This window comes from Lemur catta, chromosome 7 (genome assembly GCF_020740605.2).
Source record: "Lemur catta isolate mLemCat1 chromosome 7, mLemCat1.pri, whole genome shotgun sequence".
Lineage (NCBI taxonomy): Eukaryota > Metazoa > Chordata > Mammalia > Primates > Lemuridae > Lemur > Lemur catta.
In genome coordinates this window covers 96,040,463-96,052,120 of record NC_059134.1, presented here as the reverse complement: position 1 = coordinate 96,052,120, position 11,658 = coordinate 96,040,463, and the positions used below count along the sequence as shown (strand labels likewise).

The window sequence follows — 11,658 nt, the reverse complement described above, 5'->3', positions numbered from 1 at the left end:
AGTTGAAAAGTTCATAGAATTATTTGATTTGAAAACCCTGATTTAAATCAAATTTTATGAAAGCTCCTTAAAAAATACTACATGTGAGGGAGCATTATTTGCAAAAGGGTATTTTGCACGATCTATTCTTTTCCTGACCTGCAACTATTTGTTTCTTAAATGTCTTCTTGAGCAAGATTCTCCACTCCTTCAGGAACCAGTCTGTTTCGTTTATTGCAACTTTCCTTGGACTGTAAGCTCTATGAGAGTATCAAGAATGCGTGTTTTATTTACCAGTGTATACCGAGAATCTGGTACATATTAGAATATCAAAAAGATAATTTTGAAAAGAAGTAGAAAGAAAAAAAGAAAAAAGAAAGAAAAGAATGAACACATGAGTGGATGAATAATTGACAGCTGCTTCTTGCTATTTTAACTCTGCCTACCCCTAGCTTTATTCATTACCCCATATCTTTCTGCATTGCTCCTCTTAAGTTCTTAAACTGCTCAGGCTAGAAGTCAGTTAACCAAACATACACAGGGTTACCTGTGTGTAAACTAGGAGCAAATAGATATAGGAAGGGTCCTACGAAACTCTGAATAACTAGACCTACTAACTTTAACTTGTCTTGATACTTTTTATTAATGTTATTTCCCTGAAATGTTTATTATTAGGACTATTAATAATAGATGCTATTTCTGGATTGCCTCTTATGTGTAGAAATTGTCTTAAATTCTCTGTTTCTTTGTATATATTATTATTATTGTTATATTATGTTTTGGAGAGAGTCTCCCTCTGTTGCCCAGGCTGGAGTGCAGTGGTGTGATCACAGTTCACTGCAAACTCCACCTCCCAGGCTGAAGTGATCCTCCTGGTTCAACCTCCTGACTCCCTGCGACTAAAGATGTGTGCCACTAAGCCCTGCTAATTTTTTTATTCTTTGCAAGATCTCACTATCTTGCCGAGGCTTGTCTTGAACTCCTGGACTCAAACAATCCTCCTGCCTTGGCCTCCCAAAGTGCTGGGATTACAGGTGTGAGCCACCAGGCTCCACCTACATTATTTCTTTTAATCTTTAAAACTCCTCACAAAATTGGTTGTATTATTTTTCTCATTTTATACATAACAAAGCCATCCCAGATCACACAGTATGGAAGTAGTGAAGCTGAAAGAATTAGTAATTAGTGTTCTTCGTGACTACTTTTATTGTTGGTGTGCACAGTCTTTGCTCTTTTGGGTGTGAGAGTGTGTCTAAGCACTAGCAGGTTGCACCGGGGTGATAAGAGAAGCACAAACTGCTGCTGTTCCTGCCTGTACTTAGAGATTGATCAGATGGCACATGAAGCAATGACCTTCATTGCTGTTTACTTGAGTGCTGCATCATGCTGCTTGAATCTTTTTGAAGTAAGTGAGATATGAGTAAGGCTTTGAAGAATGAATAGGGGTTAGAATGATAATGAATGGGCAAAAGAGCATTCCCTTTTAGAAAAAAGCAAGAATATCTGTTTAACTCTGGTCAGTATTTGAATTTAATACCCTTATCTCATGAGAATATTGCCTGCAGAAGAAAACCTTTCCATTCGTAGTGTAGATCAGCTACTCAAGACACAATCTCAGACCAAGATTTCTACATATTTTCCTATGTCTTGTGTTTCCAAAACTCTGACGTAATAGGGCATTTGATTTTGCCTTCAAGTGAGTGAATAGTTATACGAGAGGAAGGTGACCTGAAGAAATGGATTCCATGAAAACAAACTTCACTGTGACTGAATTTGTGTTCCTGGGTCTCTCATCTCAGCCAAAGATGCAGCTTATTCTTTTTGTTATGTTCTTGTTCTTTTATTTATTAACAGTATCTGGGAATATTATCATCATTACTATTATCCAGATAGAACCTCGTCTCCAAACCCCCATGTACTTCTTCCTCACCAATTTATCCTTCCTGGACATTTGCTACACATCCACCAATGTCCCACAAATGCTGTCCAACATGGTGGGGAAAAAGAATACCATCCCATTCTCTGGCTGTGCTACTCAGATGTACTTCTCCCTCTCCTTTGGAATGATCGAGTGTGTTCTCCTCGGTGTTATGGCTTATGACAGGTATGTAGCCATTTGCCATCCTCTTCATTATACTGTCATTATGGATCGTACCACCTGTGTCCAACTGGCAGTCGTTTCTTGGTCCAGTAGTTTCCTGAGTTCCATGGTTATCAATGTCCTCACCTTGAGTTTGCCCTACTGTGGGCCCAATACCCTGAATCACTTTTTCTGTGAGGTACCTTCTGTCCTGAGGCTGGCTTGCACGGATACCTCACTCACTGAACTCGTTGTTTTTATCTTCAGCATCATCATCGTCTTCATCCCTTTCCTACTCATTGTTGTTTCGTATGCCCGGATCCTTCAGTCTGTTCTCAGGATGCGGTCAGCCTCGGGCAGGTACAAGGCACTATCCACCTGTGCCTCCCACTTGACAGTGGTGGCCTTATTTTATGGGACTGCAATTTTCATGTACATGAGACCCCAGTCGAAGTCCTCCCGGGCTGGAGGCAAGATCATTGCAGTGTTCTACACAGTGGTCACACCCATGCTCAACCCCTTGATTTACAGCCTAAGGAACCAGGATGTGAAAGGAGCTTTAAGAAGAGCTATTGCAAAGCAGAGGACATGAGAACTGTTAATGGGACACTAAACTTTGCTGTTAATTACCTTCTGAATATAAATTTGAAGAGTAAAAAAATAGCTTGGGCAGTCAATATCTGTCCTGCCACTCATAAAAGACACATAAATCCAGGGACAAACTCAACAGAAAAAATTATTTCCTTCAGGGTCACAAGCAGAGCTTTAATGTGTTAAAACAACTCCCATCATTGAATGGCTACTATTTTTTTTTATTTCAACATATTTCAAGGGTACAAATGTTTAGGTTGCATATATTGCCCTTGCCCCACCTGAGTCAGAGCTTCAAGTGTGTCCATCCCCCAGATGGTGCACACTGTACTCACTAGGTGTGTATATACCCATCCCTCCTCCCCCCTCCCACCTGCCTGACACCTGATGAATGCTATTACTATATGTGCACTAAAATGTTGATCACTTAATAAAATGGCTACTATTTTGTTACTCACTGAAAAAAAAACTTATTTCTTTAAAATCACAGACTAACAAAAATAAAAAAATAAATAAAATTACAGGCTATCTGAAATTAATTGTTTGAAATTATATCAGTAAGATAAAAGGTAGTTCTGCCTATATTTATTTTTTATTTATTTTTCTTTCCTTCTATCTTTATTCTATAAGCTATTTTCTTTTTTTTACTTCATAATATTATGGGGGTACAAATGTTTAGGATACATATATTGCTTTTGCCCTGCCCAAGTCACAGCTATAAGAGTGTCCATCCCCAAGACAGTGCACACTGCATCCATTAGATGTGAATATAATGAAACTATATTTAGAATTGGAAGAAGAAAATTGTAATTTCAAGCTTCTAATTTAGCTATGAATGTGGAAAGTCATTTCTTTTCTGTGGGCTTTCTTTTAAAAATGAGACGGTTGTTGGACTATATAATCTTTAAGTATCTATCTACGTGTCTATCAACATCATCATCATATCTATTGTCTCTGACAATAGGTTTACTATAAACTTGGCAAAATTTATTCTGAAATGGCTTTTTAATTTTCATTTTTTGGACATGGCTTAAGAATGATGAAAGGTTTTAATATCATGGCTATTGGTATAGAGGATATAATAACCACTACTATCATACACCATGTTACCATTTTTCCTAATGCATATCTTTCCCCTTGAAACATGAAAACATTATTTAGTACCACAATTATAAAGTATGAGGATTATAAAATGTTGAAGGGGAATTATTAATAGTTTCATGGTAATACTAATTATGCCTCATTGATATCACTCTTTTAACATAACCTGAAATCTGAAATGCTTCCTGGGTGCCATGTCCTATTTTGCCTCTTTCCTTCTACCTATTCATGTTATAGTGACTTCTCTAGCCCACTTGGCCTTGCAAAGATTTAGCTCACCATAGTCATAGACAAATGTGGCTCTTTCAACGGGGGCTTCATAACATAATTTTGTATAAATCCTGATTAATGAATCTAATCAAATCACCAGACTAAAGATAGCCATGAATCTAGTCCTTTATAGAAGTTTCCTAAACTTCTTTCCCAATTCTCATCATGTATGCCACTTTCATCACTAAACCTTCCCACTGGGTACTCAGCCCAAATGGCCCATGGACACACCCCATTGTTACCAGCCTCTTTCCCTATATTTACTGTTTTCTTCCTCTAGTATTCCCTACCTCATTGTCTTCTTTCTTTAACTTCTGGTCCATGATTTAAAGACAACTCAAATGCAACCCTTATCCATAAAGCCTACACTTGTCTCCCAAGAGGATGTGCTGTCTTTTTAGTATGAGTTACCAAAGCACTTTGCAATTCTTTATTTATTTATTTCTTTTTTTGGCACTTGTTATTTTTTTCATGTGATACAGAGTATTTGAATTTCCCTTATCTCCCTACAGGTGTAAACTCCATGTGGTCAGGTATATATATCTTATATTGTCCACCAGGTTTTAAGCACAGATTGTTTAGAAAATTCTCACCTGATGTCATAAAGCTGTACAGTAGAGGAAGCAGAATTCAATCTCAGTTTTATCTCACTCTGACATCTCTGCTCTTAACCATTTCTGCATCAGTTTTTGCCTTCAGAGCCCCTAGTACAGTGGTTATCAACTCTTTGTTGATTTAAGAAAACATAAATTCATATGATTATGTAGCCTGTTATAGAGAAGATGATTGACATGTTTATCACTGTTTGATTTTATTACTGAAAAAGTTTTTTGATATATGAAAGAGAAGTCAGGCATTTTCAAACATAAATAATTTATTTGTTTCTTATTTGGGAAAACTAGTAGGACAGATAAGGTATAAAGATAGTCCTCCATTTATTGATGAAGAGACTGAAGTTCAGAGACATTAAGGGATTTATTTAAGACAAATAATTGGTGGAACTGGAACTAAGACCAAGATAATCCAACTTTTATCCATTTTTATCTTGTCATTTTAAGTTTATCTCAATACTGCAACTAAAAACTACATGGAAAATAAAATATTTAGTTCCCTTACTTTATTATATCACATTGATGACATAATTATATATACTTAAGATATAACTGAAGGAAAAATAGAAGGAATTAATGTTTATTAAGCATTTTTATGTGACAGATACTTTACAGAGATTGCAGCATACCCTTTGAAAAATGCTGAAAGGTGAGCATTATTATTCCCCTTGGTGGATGAAGAAATCAAGGCTTAGAGAGATAAGTAAATTGCCCAAAATCTCATAGCTAGTAAACAGTAGAACCTATGTGAGGAATCCTCCCTAAGTAGTCCAAGACATGAATGTTTTCCAGCAATTAGTGGAAAGTGTAGCCTTGGATCCATTTTTCATTCTGGGAGCAGGTAAACTTTTCTTAACTTTGATAAGTCTTTTGAGGTATCTGAGATTTACTTTTATCCTTTTTAAAATGAGGACAATGTCTATCTCTGATGATTGCTGTAAAACCTTAATGAGATTTAAAGTGCTTTGTTTATTGAGTGAATACAAGAAATAAGAACAAAAGGTAATCCTTCGGCAACAAGGTCACTGATTAGAAATTTAGAAATGGAATTCAAAGATCTTCCTAATTCTAAGGCAACTGCTTTTTCAATTATAACATATATTAATATTTTAGTTAATGGGATAGGAAAGTCCTATTTTTAAAAATTTCACACAGCATATGTGATTTACACATTTCAGTATAAAGAAAGAAACAGAAAGATACATCTCTGGACTGTTTCTGGACTGTCAAATCTACATGTGTCCATGAGGCATAGGCTGTTCTTTCTGCATATGTGACACCAATGATGTGTCTTGGAAATTCATGATATAGCTGAGTAATTTTACACCAGGTCAGTTCCAACTCATGTGCAAAGACACCGTTAGGAAGCCTGGTAAATCCTGGGTCTATTATCCTTAAAACTACTAGGTGTCTTTCATGGTAAATGAGGCGGCTCTTCACTTTAGAGCAACCATTGTGTTTCCCTGGCATTTAACTACACTGTACTAGAGGAAGGGTTGAGATAAAGACATTAATGATTATAAGTATTTGAAACTGATATTGGGATGAAATTTCAGCACATCTAAGAAAAAGTTAGCTTTTCCCAGATTTCAATCTGCTACCTTTACTTGCTGCTGCTACCTGGCATTCTTGTTTTTAATTGAAGATTTGCAGCCTTCAGAACATGTAAAGAGGAATTATATCCTCTTCTCTTGCCAGTCATTGATACATCAGGGTTAATGAGACTGTTGTTCATTTATTTGTTTGTTTGTTTTCTTTTGAGACAGAGATTCCCTGTATTGCCTAGAGTGGAGTGCAATGGCATCATCATAGCTTGCTGCAACCTCAAACTCCTGGGCTCACATGATCTCCCTATTTCAGCCTCCTGATTAGCTAGGACTACAGGCAGCATCACCATGCCCAGCTAGTTTTTCTTTTTCTTTTTTTTTTTGTAGAGATAGAGTCTTGCTATGTTGCTCAGGCTTGTCTTGGACACCTGGCCTCTAGCAATCCTCCTGCCTCCAGCTTCCCAAAGTGCTAGGATTACAGGTGTGAGCCACCGTGCCCAGCCAATGAGACTGTTGTATGGTAAGGACCTGGGCAAGCTGGTGGAAGGCATGGAGACCCATGGCGGGATCTGCTTACAATTAGAAGAGAGAAAAAAAAAATTTATATGGGAGCAGGTAAACTAATTTTGTAGACATTACAATCTTGCTAAAAGTAGCCTTATGAGTTGCTCTAAACTATATCTTTCTTAGAGTTCCAGAGTTCTAGGGTTTCTCTGAGGGCTGAAAGGAAGCCAATATATGAACTTGACAAAACTTACACTGCCCATCCCTTTTTAATGTTAGGCAGAGAAGATCAAATGGATCTGGTAAATATTAGGTAAAACCAACCTCTTGACTAAAGGGGAAACCGGGGACAGATAAAATAGGTCCTATCAGTGCTCACACAACTAGTTGTCAGCAGAGCTTAAGCCCCCAGCTCTTCTTCTTGGACTTTGCATAGTTGCCGATTTTGTTATGTGTGGCAACATATTCGGAGAGATGATAGAGTAACTGCAAAATAAACTTCTTGTTGTCAAAATGTGTTTTACGTTTAGGTCCTCCAGTATCTGTCACACACCTAGCACTTGTAAGTTTGTACTAAATATATGAATGAATGGATCTCAGACTAAGTCATGGCCCACACCAACCCCTTTCCCCATATTTTTAACTACATTTTCTCTGACTTCTTTTCAGAGTAGAAGCAGTTTTAATATTTGAATTTGGAATTCCTCATGACACTGAAAAAAATTTGCTTTAGAGTGATTGACTATTTCTTTCCCCTATCAAGTCTTGACCCAAATTCTAATCAATATTTAATTTCCAATCAATATATAAACAAACTTCAAATAATAAACAAAAAAACTAGTGAATCTTGCTCAGTGTGTCTTCCAAAAATATTAATTGAATTTATATTCCTTCCAGGTTGTAGAGTTGAGGATTACAGAAAACCCTTCAGAATTTATGATTCACTCAGCAAGGAGATGGTACCTTGCGAAGTATTTATTGGAAAGTTATTTGTATCTTTTATCTCCTGCCATCATCCTTTTGCCACTATGATATACATTGTGGTAAAAACAGATTTTCATTTTTTTAATTATTATTGAGATTTTTTCCCAATTAGTTTTTGGAAAGCAGCTTTTACATCCTTGTTCCGCAAGCTGTAGATCAAGGGATTCAACATGGGGATGATGACAGTATAGAACACAGAAGCCCACTTGTCTTGGTCCAGGGAGTAGCTGGACGTCGGCCTCAAGTACATAAACATGACTGTGCCATAGAAAAGGGTGACGCCAGTCAGGTGAGACCCACAGGTGGAGAAAGCCTTCAGGCGGCCTTCACCTGAGCGTATTCTGATGATTGCAATGAGAATGAAGGCATAGGAGATGAAGATGATGAGTATGGTGCTGAATTCAATGAAGCCACACAGACTAAAGAGCAAGATCTCACTGACGTAGGTGTCTGAGCAAGAGAGGGCCAACAGCGGTGGAATTTCACAGAAGAAATGGTTGATGATATTGGAGCCACAGTAACTCAGGCTGAAGGTGAGGGAAGTGTGGGCAATTAAACTCACCAGACCAGCCAGGTAAGAGCTGAGCATGAGAGCCAAGCAGACCCGCTTGGACATGAGGGTGCTGTAGTGGAGGGGCCAGCAGATGGCCATGAAACGATCATAGGCCATGGCAGCCAGGACATAGCACTCGGTGTCCACAAAACCTACAAAGAAGGCAAACTGGGTGGCACAGCTGGAGAAGGAGATAACTTTGTGCTTTGTTAGGAAGTCAGCCAGCATCCTGGGGGCAATGGCCGTGGAGTAGCCCAGGTCGACAAAGGAGAGGTTGCAGAGGAAAAAATACATGGGTGTGTGAAGCTGAGTGTCTGTTATAATCAGGACAATCATACCCACATTCCCCAATACATTGACCAGGTAGACAACCAGGAAGACAGCAAAGAAGATGATCTGCAGCTGAGGGTCTTGCGTGATGCCCATAAAGATAAACTCAGTAACCACTGAGTGGTTCTCTTTATCCATTGTTCCAAGAGTATGTATACCTGGATTTGGTTTATTGATGAGTGTAGTAAATTCCCTGTCGCTGAAAATATTCAAACTAAAGATAAGCAATCATATGCCAGCAATTTTTGGCTCTGTTTGGGGGTGATTCTTAGAAGTCCTTCCACCTATTAGATTCTATGACCAATAGGATAACTCCTCTGTTCATGCCCAGTTACAACAGAAGATGTCAGCTTCTTGGGAATGGCAAGCTCCACTTCAATGACCTTGGTGCTCAGAATTCACAGGGTACCAGACGTTTGACCTAGTCTGTACAATTATGCATCACATTAATTAGTAAAGAGAAGCAGTTTTGAGAGTTCCTTCATTCTTTCTAAAAGAGAAAATGTAAATGAAGATAAACATTAATTTTCATTGCAGGTGGGAATAGGTAAGAAAATGAATGACCTAAAGATCTCAGAGTATAACACATCACATTCACATACAGAAAGTCAAATACTTGGAGCAAAAGGTCAGAAATATAAGAAAAGGCAGGAGAAAATAATAACTTTTTAAAAGCCATAAGTTACTGAGTATTTACTATATGCCATAATTTATTGACTGCTTTAAATGTGTTACATAATTTCATCCTCACAACTACTCTATAAAGTAGGTGCCATTACCACTTCCATCTTATATCTGAAAAGAACAAGGCTAGATATTAAATAACCTTAACAAGGTCAACAACCAGTAAATAAAACAGCACGGTCTGCCTGACCCTAGAGTCCATTTCACTTTATTGCCTTCTGGTGTATATGTGATTTGATGAAGTTTAAATCTCTATTTTTGCACCTGCCTTTTTTTTTTGTCCTGTCAATCACGGACGGCCACAGAATTAGTCCTTTGGTTTCCCTGATCTTAAGAAGCATTTGGGGTGAGACATGGGGCATAATCAGGGTGAAGAAGCAGCTGTGTCTTTGGACAATTTTATTCCCTAACCAGAAGCTACTGCATAGTTCAGCTCAGAGTTAAGATTCAAAAATCCCTCACTCAGGGGGAATAGAGAAAGTATTGTCCAACTCAGTGGTCACATAGGAGCATGCTTTGTTAGGCTTTTATCTCTTTTGTTGGATGAATATCTGATCAATTGCAGAATTTTAAGAGGGCAGTGGGTAAAACCAAATCCAATCAAACCAAACTAAAATAAAATACAAAGTAATTTAGAAATAAGTAGCTGAGTAATACTCCATGGAATATATATATACCCCATTTGATTAGTTAGTCCACTAAAGAATACTGTGACCTAGCACTTCTTCTATTATCCTGGATAAAGCTGGAGCCCATTCCACTAAGTGAAGTATCACAAGAATGGAAAAACAAGCACCACATGTACTCACCATCAAATTGGTATTATCTGATCAACACTTAAGTGCGCATATAGTAATAACATTCATCGGGTGTTGGGCAGATGGGAGGTGAGGGAGGGGATGGGTATATTCACATCTAATGGGTACAGTGCACACTGTCTGGGGGATGGACACGCTTGAAGCTCTGACTCAAGCCGGGCAAAGACAATATATGTAACCTAAACATTTGTAACTTCAGAATATGCTGAAATAAAAAATTAAAAAAAAAAAAAAAAGAAAGAAGTAGCATCCGTTACCTAAACCTAAAGGGAAAAGAACAGACTATTTCTTCTTTAATTCATTTTCTGCTTTTAAAATAAGAGACAGCAGAGTAGTAATATGTGTCTTTCATGTGATTGTGGACGTTAATAAGATTATCCTAAATACTAGGATTAAAAAATGATGGAAAACATTCCTTCATCTTTCCATTTCCACATAGAATATAATCAACCACAACAAAAAGGGTCTCTAATATGATTTATTGTCTCAAAAGCTAATAGTTTGTAGTTATATCTATTCCTGTTCAACACATGCTTAATATGCTATGTATGTGTGAACCATTTCATACATTATGTCTATTTGAAAACAGAATAAAAAGGCTAGCTTGGAAGAAATTATTTGAAAACATATACATGAAAACATAAAGAAATTGTACCCATAATATGTAAAGAAATTTTAAAACTCAGTAATAAGATCTCAAACAATCCAATAAGCATAGCCAAATATTTCAAAATACTTACCAAAAAAATATATGAATAGCAAATAAATGCATGAAAAATCCTCAAATATTCATATTAAGGAAATAGAAATTAAAATCACAATGAAATATTACTACTAGATACTAAAATTTAATATTTATTAAAGTCATAAAAATTTTAAAACATTGACCATACTAAGTGTTGACAGGTAAGTGAAGGAATTAAAACTTCCATCATTGTTGGCAGGCATGAAAAATAGTACAGCCACTTTGGAAAACACTTTGGAAGTTTCTTATAAAATCTAACTTATACACACTACATTTATGATCCAGCTATTTAAAAAAAAAAAACCTGGACACAACCTAAATGCCCATCTGTAGGTGAGAGGATAAATAAGTTGTGGTATGTCCATAAAATGGAATACCTCTCAAGAATTAAAAGAAACAGATTATTCATACATGTATTAATAACATGATGGATGGATTTCAATATAATCAGGCTGAGAGAAAAAAAGCAAGATAAAAAAGATATATCTTCCATGATTCCATTTGTAAAAATCTAGAAAATGCAGGATAATCAATGCTGACAGAAACCAGATCACTGACTGCCTAGGTAGAGGTGCGTGAGGAGGAGCAGGAGGGAGGGAGTAGTACCAAGAGGCACGAGGAATCATCTGGGGATGATGGATTAGTTTACTCTCCTGATGAGGATGATGGGTTCAAGGGTGTATACATACATTAAAACATAGAATTTTATATTTTAAATATATTCAAATTATTGTATGTCAGTGATGCCTCAACAAAGCTGCTAAAAACAATAAAAAAAAAAAAAACAGAGTACTTGTTCCTACACCAGCTCAGCTAATTCTCACTACGTGTGAATTCAGACATCACTTCATAGTTTAGGTT

The 11,658-nt window shown here is 37.0% G+C and overlaps 2 protein-coding genes across 2 annotated transcripts; one reads left to right on the top strand and one right to left on the bottom strand.

Moving 5' to 3' along the window:
• Positions 1 to 1,715: 1,715 nt before the first annotated feature.
• On the top strand, positions 1,716 to 2,651 carry LOC123642609 (olfactory receptor 2G3-like). The gene has a single exon (XM_045557844.1). It carries the CDS (start codon positions 1,716 to 1,718, stop codon positions 2,649 to 2,651), a length of 936 nt encoding a protein of 311 aa, XP_045413800.1.
• Positions 2,652 to 7,736: 5,085 nt separating this feature from the next.
• On the bottom strand, positions 7,737 to 8,706 carry LOC123641854 (olfactory receptor 1019). The gene has a single exon (XM_045556788.1). It carries the CDS (start codon positions 8,686 to 8,688, stop codon positions 7,756 to 7,758), a length of 933 nt encoding a protein of 310 aa, XP_045412744.1. The 5' UTR covers positions 8,689 to 8,706; the 3' UTR covers positions 7,737 to 7,755.
• Between the last annotated feature and the right edge of the window lie 2,952 nt (positions 8,707 to 11,658).

Coding starts and splice junctions, on each gene's coding strand:
- LOC123642609 (XM_045557844.1), top strand. CDS start 1,716: ATGGATTCCATGAAAACAAACTTCACTGTGACTGAATTTGTGTTCCTG.
- LOC123641854 (XM_045556788.1), bottom strand. CDS start 8,688: ATGGATAAAGAGAACCACTCAGTGGTTACTGAGTTTATCTTTATGGGC.